Raw genomic sequence first — 15482 nt, 5'->3', positions numbered from 1 at the left:
TTAGGATGCTAGAGGGGAGAGAGCTGAGTTCCAGGTCACCCTGGGCTATACCCAGGCTACCCTTGACTTGACCACCTCAAAGCTGTCCTAAAGGCAGAATGTTGGCTGCAACTCATAGTGGAAGACTTGGGAAGGGTGTTAGTAATCAAAGGGAATTTTTCTAGAAAACATGCAAAGAGTTGGATTTTATTTTTCCATTTTTAAAACATCTCTGTGTATGTGTTACATGTGCATGCATATCTAAATATGTGCAGGGACACGTGTGGTGGTGTGCATGGAGGAACCCGAGGTTGATGTGGAAATCTGTTCTCTTCCTTCCACCATGTGAAACTTGGGGCTCAAACTCCGTTGTCATTCTTTGCAGCAAGCACCCTGACCCACTGAGCCGTCAAACTGGCCTTTTTGATTTTCTCAAACTGAATCAGAACTCAGATGTATATAAAAGCTAAGGCTATTTCACAGAACAAATTCAAATACAAGTATTCTGTGGGGCCCAGGCGAATTGCTCTAGAGCCGAGGGTAACTTTGAACTCCAGATCCTCCTACCTCTGCCCACTGATTGCTGGGCTTATAGGGATGTGCCATCATCCCTGAGTTATGCAGTGGCTTTTCTGCAAGCCACAGAAGTACTAACTGAGCTACATGGCCAGCCCTGGGTCCCACTTTCATGAAGAGGTGTGTCACTTTCTCTGTTGGTCAGAGGTTTCAGCCAAGTGGGTCACAGGCTACACACTGGCCTTTTGTCCTGCTGCGGACACCCTTTAGTGCTTCCAAGTACGGCAGTCTTTAGACTTGGTTATACCCATTTCTGCTTCCTGCGCCTTTCATCTGCTCCTGCCATACGATTGCCCAGCAAGCTCCTGCAAGTGAGAAATCATAACTAGATGCCTGTAACAGGGCAGACAGTCCTGTGCTGACTGCAGGCGAATGTGAGCAGGGCCTGGAACAGGGCCTGGAGACCCGGGAGACAGGGCAAGTGGCAACGACTGAGTTCTGAGATCTCCAGCAATCTTGCGACCGCAGCTGCTTGAGATCATGTTCTGCTTTAGATTCCTGCCTGACTCACGGGGTCTAGTGGAGCAAGAGCTGTCCGAGTATCTTTATCTCTCCAAACATTTTAGTGGAAAATGAAGCAGCTGTCTGGGAGCGCTCTCAGGACCAAAGCCTTAGGATCACACAGAAAATAGAGCTAAAAGCCTTAGGATCACACAGAAAATAGAGCTCAGAGCTTCCTGCTTCTTACAGTTCTTACAGGGCTAGGAAGAGGGAGGGCTGTTATTTTAGCTGCTGAGTCATGGGACTGGGGATATTCCGTTTTATGCAGCCAACACACGTCAGCGTATTATTGGTGAAATCACTAACTGCTTGTGAAATTCCTAACATTCGTTAATGAATCATTTTACAATTTCCTTGTCGCTTCTTTGTTGAATTTAATCCCAAAGACCTCGCTTCTTTATCAGTGGAAACTTAACACCTTGAACTCAGAATGCCTTCAGTTTTACCCAAGGCCTTGGACACCTCGGCCAGGAGCTGCCTGGAGCAACATGCTAAGGGTTAAAAGAGAAGTGCAGCTTCCTGTAGCTGACGAGAAGTTATGGGAGACAATATGGAAAATATAGAAACAAATGCTCTTAACTCCCAGACTTACAGCCCAGGAGAAACAGACACTGCAGGAGAGAGGTGCTGGCTTCAGCCCTGCTGTGGAGAACTGCGTGCATTGCAGGAGTCACAAGCTGGTTTTTGTAGGGTTTGAGACAGGATCATCTCCCTTGTAGCCCACGCTTGCCTCAATCTGTTAATCAGCTGGGTTTTTTTTCTTTCTTTTTTTAATCAGTATTACATTTGGGGGTGGGAATGGAGGTCAGGGGACAGCTTGTAGGAGTCAGTTCTACCCTTCCAACACTGGGTCCTAGGTTACCAGGCATGATGGCAGGTGCTGCTATCCAGAGCCACCTCACTGGCTCCGGTTTGTAATGGCTATCAGTCTCTCTCTCTTTCTCTTTTATTTTTTCTTTGAGACACAGTCTCATCATTTTGCATTCTCTGGCTTGGAACTCATTATGTAGACCAAGGGAGCCTTGAACTCAGAGATCTGCTTGCCTCTGCCTCCCTGGAGCTGTGATTAAACACCAGTTTTACTTTCTCAAAGGAGAGGTAAAATGACTCCACCCACCCCTTCCGGTCATTTGCCACAACACTGTGGACTAGTCTAGACTTTGGCCTACATAAAACACCAAACTCTAAACACAAATACAGTTCTCAAAAATCCAGGTAGGTTGGATCTAGTCCACCATCTGGGGAAAGAGGTATTAAATCCTTCAAGAAAGGCCCTTAACAGGGAAAAGAATGAATTCACGCTGAGGTGGAGCAGGGGGAGAAACGAGGAGCGTTGTAAAGAGCAGGGTGGAGTAGCTGGGCGGGTGTAGCACAATGGTACAGACTTTAGTTAGCACGAGTGGGATCGTGCGTTCGATACCCTGCACACGACAATACAATGATTAGGTAATATGACGGGAAAGTTCACTTCCCTTTGGCTACCTCCGTCTCCACAGCAAGGACAAAAGGACAGGGTCACCTTGGCGGCCGGCGGCTGACAGCCAGGACCCGGATTCGCAGGGCGGGGTGGGGGGGGTGGTGGCGTAGAGCGCACGCAGCGCGCAGGCGTAGTGCCCTATCCGCCCCCCCCACCCCGTTCCACGCGAGTGAGGCTACCCACGCTGCGGCTTAACGTTTCCACGCCGCCGGGGTCTCCCGCACCTAGGGGCGGGGCGAGGCCCACGGTAGGGCCGGGCCGCGAAGGTCATCAACAAGGTCGTGGGCCGGACGTGCTCGGCGCCACCACACCGAGTGCGTGCGTGTGGGACTCGGAGTACGTGCCGCGGGCCGGAGCCCGCATGCCGGCCGCGCCGCCCCGCCCTCACCCAGCTTTCGTAGACCCTCAGCGCGGCCCCCGGGTCCCAGCGGGAGGCTCGCCCGGCCACCCGACGATGCGACAGGCCCAGCCAACCACGTCTACCCCCGCCCCCGGGCCATCGCCCCCAGTCTGTGCAGGCCAAGCGGACACCTCAGTCACATTCTTCTACTGGAGTGACAGCACTGACGACCAATGCCCAAGAGGAGAGAAAACAGGGCGGGCCCGCAAGGAGAGGAGTGGGCGGGGCTTCCCGAGCAGCGCTCTAAGCCGGAGTGGGAGGCGCTTAGACCAGCTCAGCTCCCGGGTCGCACGCACGACTCTCCTGAACGCTCTCCAGGGTGTGTGCAGGAACCTCTGCGCTCTTCCTCTACGGCACGCCGACTGCCAGGTAGGGTTCGGGTGCCCCTTGGAGACCGTTCGCTCACGAACGAGCTGTGCTGGGGAACCTGGTGGGCATGGGCACCCCTTACGCTGGGTGCGAGCCGGGCATCCGGGGAGCGCTCGGGTCAGCCTCGTGGAAGGTCGCGGGCTCTTGGAGGGGGGTGGGGAGGTGCAGGCCCACCTGTTATTACCCAGCTACAGGCTTGCAATTTAACTGGGTTCCCAAGCAAGCAACAGCAAATACAAAACATGGTTGATCGCCGCCCTGGGTAGTTAAGTGCTTTTCTCCCTGTAGCTTTGTGGGGAAGGCTTTTGAGGGAGGGAAAGACTTGACCTCCTGATGTTCATGAAAGCCCTTCTTGAAATGGAAGGGCCAGAAACAAAGATGCCCACGGGGCAGAGCCCCCCTCCTCCCCCTCGACCTTCCGCAGAGCCTGCTAGGGCTGTGTCTCTTGGACCACAGTCTAGCGTCACTGGGCGGGAGTGGTCCAGCCCATCTCTGCTTCGGAATACTTCTCACTAGTTAGGTGCCTGGACTAGAGGAAATTGCAGCAGTCCCGTTGGATAGATGGGAAGCCCTTAGAAGACCTCGCCCTGGTTAGGCAAGAAGGGGTGCTGGCTTCCTGGGTGGCCACTAGCAGGCCATGAACCGACTTAAGATGTGTTTAAGAAAACTTCCTGTTCATTCTGGCCTTAAGCAGCGTGGTCCTTTGGCTTTCGAGCTCGGTCAGAGTCGGCCTGGACTGAAGCTCTGACCTCTAGGTCCACATTTATGACCCTGGTCCGGCGTTCAATCCATCTAAAAGACCTAGAGGGTGAGATTTTATCCTGACTAGAGACAGTTGCTGCCCAGCTTAAGGATCCGAGTCAGATACGTGCAGCGGAAGGAGAGAACCAACTCTTGCAAGTCAGTAGTCTGACTACCACAGTGTGCCATACCACGTGGGCGCCCCCCCCCTCCCGCCCCAAGTAAAAGAAGACTAAAGTGCCTTTGAGCCAGGCATGGCAATACACACTGGGTAGTCTGCAGCAGGAGGATCACTATGAGTTCGGATCAACTTGGCATACCTAGAACTTGGGGTTGGGAGGCCACAAAGAAGAGAATGGTATTTAAACCCAGCCTGGTCTAGGTTAAATGTGCTTGAAGCCTACAGAGTAGTGGTTGATGTTTTGTAACAGAGTAAAAAGTAGATACTTCTTTTCCTAAGTGTATAAAGATCCTTTGTCTCACACAAGACAAAACCACAGAAGTTGAAACAAAAAGATGCTTTTGGCACCTCAGCCCTTGCCAGGGAAGATGTGGGGAACCCGGCCAGATAGTGGCTTCTGAACGCTAATTTGGCTTCAGGGCTCCTCCAGTTTAGTTCTAAAGGCTCTTTGGTAAATTCCTTTCTTGGAAAGCCTACTGGAGAAAAAGTAGGAAATGGGCATTCTTTCAAGATCGTTGTCCAGTAACCTTCCTCTCAGGATGTTTTCTGATTAAACCTCGTTAGTGCTCTTAAAAACGGTTTTTAATAAAAGTGTCCTTTTGAAAGAAGTAAGAATCAGAAACCATCGCCATAGCGGAAATATGGCGGTGGGAATTGAACCTAGGACCGCCCACGTGCTAGGCAAGCTAGCAGACATGTGCCACCAGACCAGAGAATGTCGGTGCTGATATTCACAGACTGAGGAGTTAGGTGTTGCTGGCTTCCAAGTGCAATTTCTTACTGGTTATCAAATCTCCATCAACTGAATATGCTGTTGTTACTATGGTTACAATACGATGAGTTAGGCATTTTCCCTAATTTTACATGGTTTACTCTGTGACCCCCCATCACTGTTTCATCCTGGTTCCTTCTCATCAGGCCTTGTGTGAGTGAGCCAGCACATTGTATCATCCAGCTGAAGGTTTGATTTTTTTTTTTCCTTTTTTTTATTTGCACTAGTGCTTGCAATCTCTAGCTTTTTTATTCTTCCTCCCCTTCTACACCCTGGTCCTGAGGGATACAACATGCCTTTGAGCATGCTAAGCACACGTTTGCTGTTGAATTGCTACCACCACCACAGCTCTGAGGAATGTAGTGCAGGCGGGGCGGTGAGCGTGCCTCTGAGCACTAAGCCCCTCCTTAGCCTCCTGCCTGCTCTTTGTAGATGAGCCACAGTGTGCTTGGGTTCAGAGAAGAGTTTGCAGGGGTGGTTCAGTCATTACCATGTGGTCATCAGGCCTGACTTGGAGTGCCAGCCCCTTGGCCGGATTTTTTTTTTTAAGGTTTATTATATATACAGTGTTCCTCCTGCCTGTACACCAGCATGTCCAAAGAGGGCACCGGGTCTCATTACAAGTGTTTGTGAGCCACCATGTGGTTGCTGGGAATTAAACTGAGGTCCTAAGTGAGCACCATTGCTCCTAACCACTGAGCCACCTCTCCAGCCCCCTGGCATGATTTCTAAGGACTACTTTTTGCTGCTTTCCAGCAGGTCATGCTACTGCCCTCCCTACAGCTCCTTTAGTAAGCAGCCTTCCTAAACGGAAGTCCAGCATCCCTCGGAAGTGATTCCTTGAATTAATGTTCTGTGTTATGCTTTATAGAAAAATATGAATTGTTTTTTTTCTTCCAGAAACAAGCCATGTCTATTCTCAAGGTCCACGCCCGAGAGATCTTTGACTCCCGTGGGAATCCCACTGTTGAGGTTGATCTCTACACCGCAAAAGGTATGTCCCCACTTTTCATGGTTTCTTCTACCACGTTCCATTGAGAAATGAATGGGGGCAGGGGTGGCAAGGCAGCGTCCTGTGCACGCATTCCTTCTCAGCATTCCCTCTGCTGATACTGCAGGCATGGGCCACCACGCCCAGCTATTCTCCAAGGTGTTTAAGGCAGGATGTGGGCCGGGTGGATCATCAGGGCAGAGAAATAAGTAAAGCCAGGGCTTAAATAAGCCCTTGTTCCTAAAAAAGGACCATCCTTTGGTTGTTCAGCTGGCTGTGATCAAATAAGCAGATGGCAATAGGACACTTCTCTCTATAGGATAGAGATGAGGGGCAGGGATGGTTGCAAGTGGGGCTTTGGGACAGCCCAGAAGCTCTTATGACTTAAGGGACTGGGAATATAAGCGGGAGGGATATAACAGGTGGGAGGTCCTAAGGTCAAATCACAGCATTGCAAAAAAAAGCTTTTATTATAAGGAACTGGATGGGTGTGGCAGCTAATGCCTTTAATCTCAGCACTTGGGAGCCTGCTGCAGGAGGATTGCCAGTTTTGAGACTAGCCAGGGCTACAAAGCAATAACCTGTGTCCTCTACTCAAGGACCCCTGTGCTGGTGCAGTTCTGTGTTTAGAGATGCATGTCGTGGGAAAGGGACCTGAGGAATGGCGTGTGTGGTTCTGCAGAGCTCACCAGGACCTGCCATTCAGAGCTGAGTCATTGTCTTAGTCACAAGTCTAGCTAGCACCAGAGCCCAGCCCTTCCTGCCAGTCCCCCAGAAAAGGATCCTCAGCAACAGCTTGCGTGTGTGCTGCAGGGCTCTCAGCTGAATCCTGGCTACTTTTTTTGTATTAGTATAATCTTAATGTTGTCATTTGTCAGGTAAAAACAATATTTACAATAATTAACTAGATTTTTTTCCCCATAAGATTTCCTGTGTGTGGAGGCCATGTGGTTCTCAAACCCTGAGTCCTCTTAGGTGCTATGATTATGGTTGTGTGGTCCAGTGGTTGGCTTAATATCTTTGGAGCAGCTGCATTGATGGTCCCTTTAGAAGGTGGCAGTCATGCAAGCATGAGACATGAGTGCCAATCCCCAGCACCCACATAAGAAACTGGGTCTAGTGGGGTACACCTGTAATCACAGCACTGGGGATAGACATGGAAGGCTTCCCTACAGTTCACTGGTCAGCCAGCATCACCTGGAGGCCCCAGGTTCATTGAGATCCTGTGTCCAGGAAGAAACATGGTGTCAAATCTATTCCAGTCTTTTTAGCCTCAGCCCTGGAGGCAGAATTGACCCTTAGTTTCGCCTACGTCAGAACCCTTTGGATGTTTAGGAATCCAGGGCAGGTTGCAGGCAGGCTAGCTCGCAGGTCCCTCCAGGGAGACTCCTGAGAGCCTACTTGATGGGTCTGTATTAGGATCAAAGTAAAGAATGGTCTGGAGGGTGTCTAGCTGATGAGGAAGCAGAGCACTTCTGAGGCTAGATGTTGTGACTGAGAGGGGTTTGGACCTGAGCTGTAGGTCTTTCTGTTTGATAGTTGTGTTTGCTTTAGTGTTTGTTGCTTTAGTCTAAATTGACTCCCAACACATGGAAATTCTGCTGCCTCACCCTCCTGTATGCTGGGATTACAGGCGTGTGCTGACATTTCATAGTTGATTTTTTCCTACCTCTATGCCAGGTCTCTTCCGGGCTGCCGTGCCCAGCGGTGCCTCCACTGGCATCTATGAGGCCCTGGAACTCCGTGACAATGATAAGACCCGCTACTTGGGGAAGGGTAAGTCTAGGAACTCATATCCCACCAGCCCTCCTTGCCTTTCTCTGGGTTTCTCTCCTGTCATTGGTGAGCGCTGTTGCCACATTGGAAAGTCAGCAAGGTGTCAGCTCACTGACACCCACATTGCCAAGCTTGGAAACTGGGCATGTGAACATAAGGAGACTTGTCAGTCTGGGCTTTGGAAGCTACTCCCGTCTTCAGTGGGGAGAGGTGTCTGCCTTCAGTGGAGGCACTCAGACAGTTTTGTGGTCTGCTTTTCTGTTGCCTGGAGACAGGCAAGGCCTGTGTGGACCAGCCCCAGTTCTCTGGCTGCATGCTCACTGACCTGTCACCTTGATGTGGCTGTCACCATCTGTAAATGGAATCTGCTTGCTCAAGAGCCTGCAGAGCACCCAGAATTAGGCCCCGCCTTCATCCCTGGGGCAGTATTAGCCCTGCAAGGCGTGGGGGTCTTTCTAAAGAATTGGGGAACAGAGGATGTGACCAATTTTGTAACGTTAGTGGTGTTGAGGCAGCAAGGGAGAGAAGATTGTGTCTGCTGGACTTTAAGAGCCCCCCCCCCCAAGGCCTCTCTAGAGCAGAACAGCCCAGTGTCACTGCTAACAAGCCCGCTTGTAGGAGAAGCTGACATCCGAAGCTCTCCTGCGGCCACTTCCCTCACTTCTTTCCTCTGAAGCCTGTTCTCTGAGTCTCTTTTCCCTTCTATTCACCTCTGCTGGGCAGGCGTCTCGAGACCTGTTAAGTATGTTAATGAGTTCCTGGCACCAGCCTTGTGCACTCAGGTAACACGCCCTGCATCCTAGGTGTGCAGCTGGTCTTCCCAGTGCATGGTCTTGAACTAACTGTCCCTCGGATCATTCTGGGCTGATTGCTCTTGCGTGGCTCTAACCCCTGGGTTCTGGTTCCTAAGGAAGAGCGCTCAGACTGGGCCAGGAAGCCTCCCTCTGGCGGAAGTGGGGTGGGGGTTAGTGTCCTGTGGAGGACCCACAGCTCGGGTGCTCCAGCAATGTTGCTCACGCCTGCGTATTGTAATACTGTCAGTAATTTCATGATTGTTCCTTCTAGGTGTCTCAAAGGCTGTTGAGCACATCAATAAAACTATCGCACCTGCTCTGGTTAGCAAGGTAGGACCCACCTTCCCGTAACCGCTGTGGATCGGTGCCACCAGAGCGAATCCCAGGGCCTTAGCTTATTCTGAGAGCTTAAAAGTTGAGGATTCCCTTTTATGCATGAGTCTAACCTACCTGACTGCCTGCCTGTGGCTGCTGCTTCTGATGACACCTGAAAGTGGTTGGGAATGGGGTGGAGTGGAGGTGGGGAATACTTGGAAGATAGCTCCCTATGCTATCTTGACCTTTGGGAGGCCATGGTCCAGATTTGAGTAGCAGCTTTCTGGGACATTGTCCATGTTAGATACCTGGACTTTGGAATTTATTGCCCTGTTGGGTTGGCCTAGGTACTGACTGGAACACAGGATGGGGTTCAGGTGATAGAGATGCTAGGAGCCCAGGCTACATTCCGAAGTTGTGGCATGTGCCTGCAGTCTGGGTACTTGGGAGTTAGGCAGGACTCCATCCCCGCCCCTTGTGGTATTTGCATGTTGCATGCAAAGCCCTGATTTCAACTCTGTCCCTGCTTTTTTTTTTTTAAAAAAAAATCCTCATTTGGTGGAGGGTGGCCCAGCAGAACAGCATTTGCCACACTTCCAGAGGATTTGAGTTTGGTCCCCACACCAAACTCAGGGGACCAGCAACCACTTGATTTCCACGCCAGGGACTCAAAGCCCGCCCCCTGCGCCGACCCCCCCCCCCCCCCCCGCGCAGTCTCCTTCATGCACAGCACACATTCAGACATACACGTGATTTTTTTTTTTCTCATCTTAGTTTAGCCCAGTCTTTCTGGCCAAGGTCAGACTGCGAATCTGGTGTGGGTGAAATGGGTCTGGAGGTGACTCAGGGAGCAGTTGGCCATACCCCCTTCCTTCAATATGTGCCATCCTGTTGTTTGTCCCTAGCTAAGCCGCCCTAATGCTGTAATTGGTTCTGCTTGTCTGGTCTCCAGACAATTGCTCGTTACAACTGCCTGTGCCCTCTGCTCCAGTCTCCTGGGCAGCTCCTTGAATGTCTTATTTTCTGTCCCTTGGTCCCCGGGCTTTCCCCTCACACTTACACCTTTGGTGGGCTCTCTACTTGAGCAACTGCCTCCTTTAGCATCGCCTGCCAAAGCACTGAGACGTCAGAATGCTCATACAGCATTACGGGATTGTAGATTTTCTCCCATACTTCTTATATGAACAATATTTTACAGAATGATGTGATTATGTGTGTGTGGGTTTTACTTGCATGTATATTTATGCACCACATGCATGCCTGGTGCATGTGGAAGCCAGAAAATAGCATCAGATCCTCTGAAACTGGAGTTGCAGACAATTTTGAATGGCCGCATGGATTCTGGAAACTAAACCCTTATCAACCAAATGTTTTGATGGATGATCTGGACATTGAGTGGAGATCTGTCTGTTTGACATTGATCAGCAGGGGCAGCCTTAAAGGAGCCTCGGCAGGGCCCTGCTTGCTTGACTAAACAGTAACCCTTACTGCTTGGCTTCTAAGAGCAGCCTTGTTTATGCAGTACAGGGCATACACAGCAGCCTTGTATGTGTGACCTTGACTCCTAGGTAGACTGTCCTCTGTGGACCCAGGGAAATGCCTGAAGCTGCTAATTAAGACAAGTCAAATGTGGCTTTGTTCTACCCCATTGTTCTCATTGGTGCTGAGGACTGAGCCAGTCTTCCAAGCTTAGGAAGCTCCTTGCTATATTCTATGCCCAGCCTCGGCCTGGGGTTCAGACCTTTCCAAAGTGCTGCTTGGTGTGAGAGCAGAGCTCAGGTGATTGCCCTGGCCCTCACCGCCATCTCCCCTCTAGAAACTGAATGTGGTGGAGCAGGAGAAGATCGACAAGCTGATGATCGAGATGGACGGCACCGAGAATAAATGTGAGTGCCCGCGCCCTGGGGAGCCTGTGTTCACAAGTGCGGGTTTTTATGCGGGTCTTACGGCTTCCGTTCACCATTTCTGTTTTATTCCAGCCAAATTCGGTGCCAATGCCATCCTGGGAGTGTCCCTGGCTGTCTGCAAAGCTGGTGCTGCAGAAAAGGGGGTGCCCCTCTACCGCCACATTGCTGACTTGGCTGGCAACGCTGAAGTCATCCTGCCGGTCCCAGTGAGTGACTTGTTAGAACTTGCTAGAGGTGTCCCATTCCAGTTCTGTTGCTTGCTACAGAACAATACTTAAAGAAGCAAGTTTAGGGAAAAGCTTGTATTCCACAAGACTGTAAACACATCCATCCTAGCAGGGAAGTCACGGCTGAAGTGTGTCAGCACATTCACAGGCAGAGGCAGAAATGAAGCCAGGCAGTAATGCTGCTGCAGGCCTTTATTCTCAGCACTGTTCCGTCTAAAAAAACATAAGCACACCAGTCTTAATCTGTGGGATGAGTCACTGCGGGATTCCAGACTGGAAAGGGCAGTTAAGCTGGCATTGCTGGCACACACCTTTGACCCCAGTACTCAGGCAGACGGATGCATGGGTGGGTGACTTTGAGGCCAGCCTGGTCTACAGATTGGAGGTGAAGACAGCCAGGACTATATAGTGAGACCTGTTGGGAGGGTTGAGTATAGACACACCAACTAACTACTTATACTTAGCTCCCCTCCACCCTTATGTAATCCAGAACCCAAACCCAGAATGGTGTTATCCACAGGGGTCTGCTTCTGCTTCTAATCGCCACAGACATGCCAGTAGGCCGGATGATCTAGGACTCAATCCAATTGGTTCTAAATCGTGTTAATACTAACCATTACAAGTTTGAGTGTCACATCATGGGGACCCACGAAGACCCTGTGCATCAAGTCTTTTTATAATTAGGACTCACGGCACAGTGGATAAGAGAATCCTGACACAGCACAGGGCCCGGCCCATGTGGGCCTGATAGCAGCTAGCTGGGTAGGCTTCCCTGGGCCGGCAGCACAGCTCTCCTCTGCTTCTCCCAGGCTTTCAATGTGATCAACGGCGGGTCTCACGCTGGCAACAAGCTCGCCATGCAGGAGTTCATGATCCTCCCTGTGGGGGCATCCAGTTTCCGCGAAGCCATGCGCATTGGGGCAGAGGTTTATCACAACCTGAAGAATGTCATCAAGGAGAAATATGGGAAGGATGCCACCAATGTGGGTGACGAGGGCGGGTTTGCGCCTAACATCCTGGAGAACAAAGAAGGTAAGCACTGAGCTGTATAGTACTGTCCCTCATACCTGCCAGTTTGGGGACGGGAGCAAGAGCTTTGAGTGTAGTTCTTTTCCCCCCAGTTTCATGGGGTGACTTGAGAATGGTCCTAGATCTCTTAGAGCTGGAGTTACCGATGCGGTGCCGGTGATTGAACATGGGTTCTCGAAGAGTAGCCATTGCTCTTAACCACTGAGCCATCTCCAGCAAGCCAGTTGGTCCCATTTTAATTTTGTGTGTATGCGTTCACTCAATTCTTCCACTTTGGCTTGGGGTACTGAACTTGGGTATTGGGTCTGACGACAAGCACCTTTACCAGCCGTATCTCTGGCCCTCTGTGGCCTCTTTGGCCCGTTTTAAATGAGCTTCATTGTGCATTCACCTTCTAGCTGCCGGGGTCATTGGCAGATGTCAGGAGCCTTGTGTCTCAGATCTTGGCAGCTTTGACTTGAGGTGGCCCTTGCTGAGGTTTTCCTCTTGGATTCCAGCCTCCGTTCTATTTAAAGCCAGTCCTCAGGACAGCTGATCTCAGTTGCAACTGTCACTCCAACTGCATCTTCGCCAACAGAACTGCCATGGCATAAGAAGGGCTGTGTTAGAGATTGCTACTTATGGGTCCATGGTCCCTCACCAATGACCTTTTGACCCAAGCAGGAATGAGTGCCTGACAACCTGAAACTCACAGCCAGGACAGTCCCCATTCGGCACCTGTTACCTACCTTTGCCTCGTCTCTTTCCAGCTCTGGAGCTGCTGAAGAACGCAATTGGAAAGGCTGGCTACACTGAACAGGTTGTCATCGGCATGGACGTGGCCGCTTCTGAGTTCTTCAGGTCTGGGAAGTATGACCTGGACTTCAAGTCTCCTGATGACGCCAGCAGGTACATCACCCCTGACCAGCTGGCTGACCTGTACAAGTCCTTCATCCGGGAGTATCCAGGTGAGTCCCCTGTTATGCCGGCTGCAGGGGTCTGGGACATGGAACATCATCCTAGCTCCCACTGTAGTGATAGGTCCACACTGGTCACGCTTAAGCCAAGACCTCAACATACTCCTCATTCCCTTTATTTTATGTGCATTGATGTTTTCCCATGGGTGTTGGGACCCCTGGAGCTGGAGTTCCAGTTGTGAGCTACTGTGTGGGTGCTAAAAATAAAACCCAGGACCTCTAGAAGAACAGGCACTGCTCTCAACTGCTGAGCCATCTCTCCACCCCTATACCCCTTTGTAGAGGCAGTTTTGATCAATGCCAGCTTGTGCAGACCTTAGCTTGGGTCATCCTCCTGCTTAAGCTCCCCTTTAAAGAAAGACAGAAAGAGGAAATGGTGCCTGGGGACCACAGCCCACCTGATGACTCCTCCTTTCCCTAGTGGTGTCCATCGAGGACCCCTTTGACCAGGATGACTGGGAAGCCTGGAAGAAGTTCACAGCTAGCTCAGGCATCCAGGTGGTTGGGGACGATCTCACAGTGACCAACCCTAAGAGGATTGCCAAGGCTGTCAGTGAGAAGTCCTGCAACTGCCTCCTGCTCAAAGTGAACCAGATTGGCTCCGTGACCGAGTCTCTGCAGGCGTGAGTAGCCGGTGGGCAGGGCTTCTGGGACTGTCAATTCCAGGTGTCTGTAGAGTACATGGTGGTAACCAGAGGGACACAGCGGGGAGCACTGTTGCCTGGTCCTTGGTCCCTGTGGCTTAACTTCCTACAGAGACCAGGATGTTTGTCTCTTTGGGGGCTTGATGCCAGGGTGTGAGCATGAGGGTGAGGATGTCCTTGGGCTGTAAGCCTGCAGAGGAGGAGAGGGACAGGTACCAAGGCTGCAGCTCAGTACATCACATGGTCTGACTTGTGTCCTTTCTTAGGTGTAAGCTGGCCCAGTCCAATGGTTGGGGCGTCATGGTGTCCCATCGCTCTGGGGAGACTGAGGATACTTTCATCGCTGACCTGGTAGTGGGGCTCTGCACTGGGCAGGTAAGTGCTTCCCGCCTGGGTGTAGTTGTAGGGGTGGCTCTTCCCCTGTGGGAGAGAAGGCTGGACTTTTGTTCATGTTCTCCGTGGCTTCTATAATGATGGCTTTTCCTTTGTCCCTCTAGATCAAGACTGGTGCCCCTTGCCGATCCGAGCGCCTGGCCAAGTACAACCAGATTCTTAGGTAAAGATTCAGCAGGGAGACAGTGGGTGGGCGTATTCTGTTGGAAGGCACAGACACTAGTTGACAGTGGATCACAAAGCAGTTGTTTGCCTGTGTGGTGCTGCCATCTGCTGGTGGAAGACAGAATAGCTCACCTTTGAGGGTCTATCCACATTAGAAGCTGAGCACTGCCTGGGACAGACACTGGTGCTCCTTCCTTTCAAACCTCACTCTACATTCCTGTTGTGACAGCAGGAAGACTCAAACTCATGGCAGTCCACTGCTTCCACTTTCCATGGGTTAGAGTTAACAGACTGGGCCAACACACCCTCTGCACCGGGAGCTGACTTTGTGTTTTTTTGTTCCCCTCTTCCGCCCTCTTTGTTTGCCAAGAATCGAGGAAGAGCTGGGCAGCAAGGCCAAGTTTGCCGGCAGGTGCTTCAGGAACCCCCTGGCCAAGTAAAGTGGATGCAGATCCCTGGAGCCACCAGCTGCTTACACCCCATCCCTGACGTCGCCAAGGCGGCTCAAGGCCGGCCCAGTGCTTGCCCCTCCCATGCCACTGCTTCCTTAGATGTCTTCAGTCCGCCCGACCACCTGGAGCCCTGCTGGGAACCCCAGCTTTGTAATCATGTGACTGGTCCGAATCATTGTCACCTCACTTCCAAGCTAGTGTCTGGAGCCCAGTGTAATCTCTAGGGTGGCCACAGGAAAGACCCCTGCCCCAGCGGTTCTACATGTAGAATAAAAGCCTCAGTGACCCATAAGCACTGCCTGTGAGTGGATGGAGCAAATCAGGGTCCCCTAAGAGTCCCGTGTGTAATTACTGTTCTGGAATAAGAAAGTCTGGGGATTCTGGGTCCTCTCTCAGGACCTAAGTAAGGACAGCTAGAACAGGGAGGGATTGAGCTGGCAGGCAGAAGGAACCAATACAGGCTTGACCTAAAAATGTTCCGACGTTAGGATCCCATCAAAAGAGATGACCAGCCATCCTTGGGAAAGACATGACTACAGTTCTTCATGTGTGAAATGGGAATGGCAAACACATGTCATGGTGGGGGAAAAATCACTTTTTTTAAGTCTTCATTATGGACAAGTGGGGTATATACCTTTAATCCCAGCAAGAGCAGGCCAGCTTGGCCTGCAGAACCAAAAGAAAGGAGGGTACCTCATCTCATAGTTTGAGCCCCCAGGTAGTTGCTGAAGACTGAACTCTGGACCTGTCTGTGATAGAACAGCAGGGCTCTTACCCTCTTTCCTGCACTACCCATTAAAAGTTGGTGTGTGTTTAAAGCCAGCCAGTGCTGTGCTG

General features: G+C 51.2%; 1 protein-coding gene across 1 annotated transcript; it reads left to right on the top strand.

Moving 5' to 3' along the window:
- Positions 1 to 3147: 3147 nt before the first annotated feature.
- Positions 3148 to 14937, top strand: LOC121441803 (alpha-enolase). Its single transcript, XM_041643116.1, has 12 exons — positions 3148 to 3302; positions 5897 to 5990; positions 7668 to 7763; positions 8829 to 8887; positions 10689 to 10758; positions 10852 to 10985; positions 11816 to 12038; positions 12785 to 12982; positions 13413 to 13614; positions 13902 to 14010; positions 14133 to 14191; positions 14564 to 14937. Exons 2-12 carry the CDS (start codon positions 5906 to 5908, stop codon positions 14631 to 14633), a joined length of 1305 nt encoding a protein of 434 aa, XP_041499050.1. The 5' UTR covers positions 3148 to 3302; positions 5897 to 5905; the 3' UTR covers positions 14634 to 14937.
- Positions 14938 to 15482: the final 545 nt, after the last annotated feature.

This window comes from Microtus oregoni, unplaced genomic scaffold, assembly GCF_018167655.1.
Source record: "Microtus oregoni isolate MIOR12 unplaced genomic scaffold, Mior012 000081F_ref0000091, whole genome shotgun sequence".
Lineage (NCBI taxonomy): Eukaryota > Metazoa > Chordata > Mammalia > Rodentia > Cricetidae > Microtus > Microtus oregoni.
Note: the sequence above shows the minus strand (reverse complement) of the source record. Positions and strands in the feature narration are given on the sequence as shown.

Coding starts and splice junctions, on each gene's coding strand:
- LOC121441803 (XM_041643116.1), top strand. CDS start 5,906: ATGTCTATTCTCAAGGTCCACGCCCGAGAGATCTTTGACTCCCGTGGG. Junction 7,764..8,828: donor GACCCGCTACTTGGGGAAGG/GTAAGTCTAGGA, acceptor TGTTCCTTCTAG/GTGTCTCAAAGGCTGTTGAG. Junction 10,759..10,851: donor GGACGGCACCGAGAATAAAT/GTGAGTGCCCGC, acceptor GTTTTATTCCAG/CCAAATTCGGTGCCAATGCC.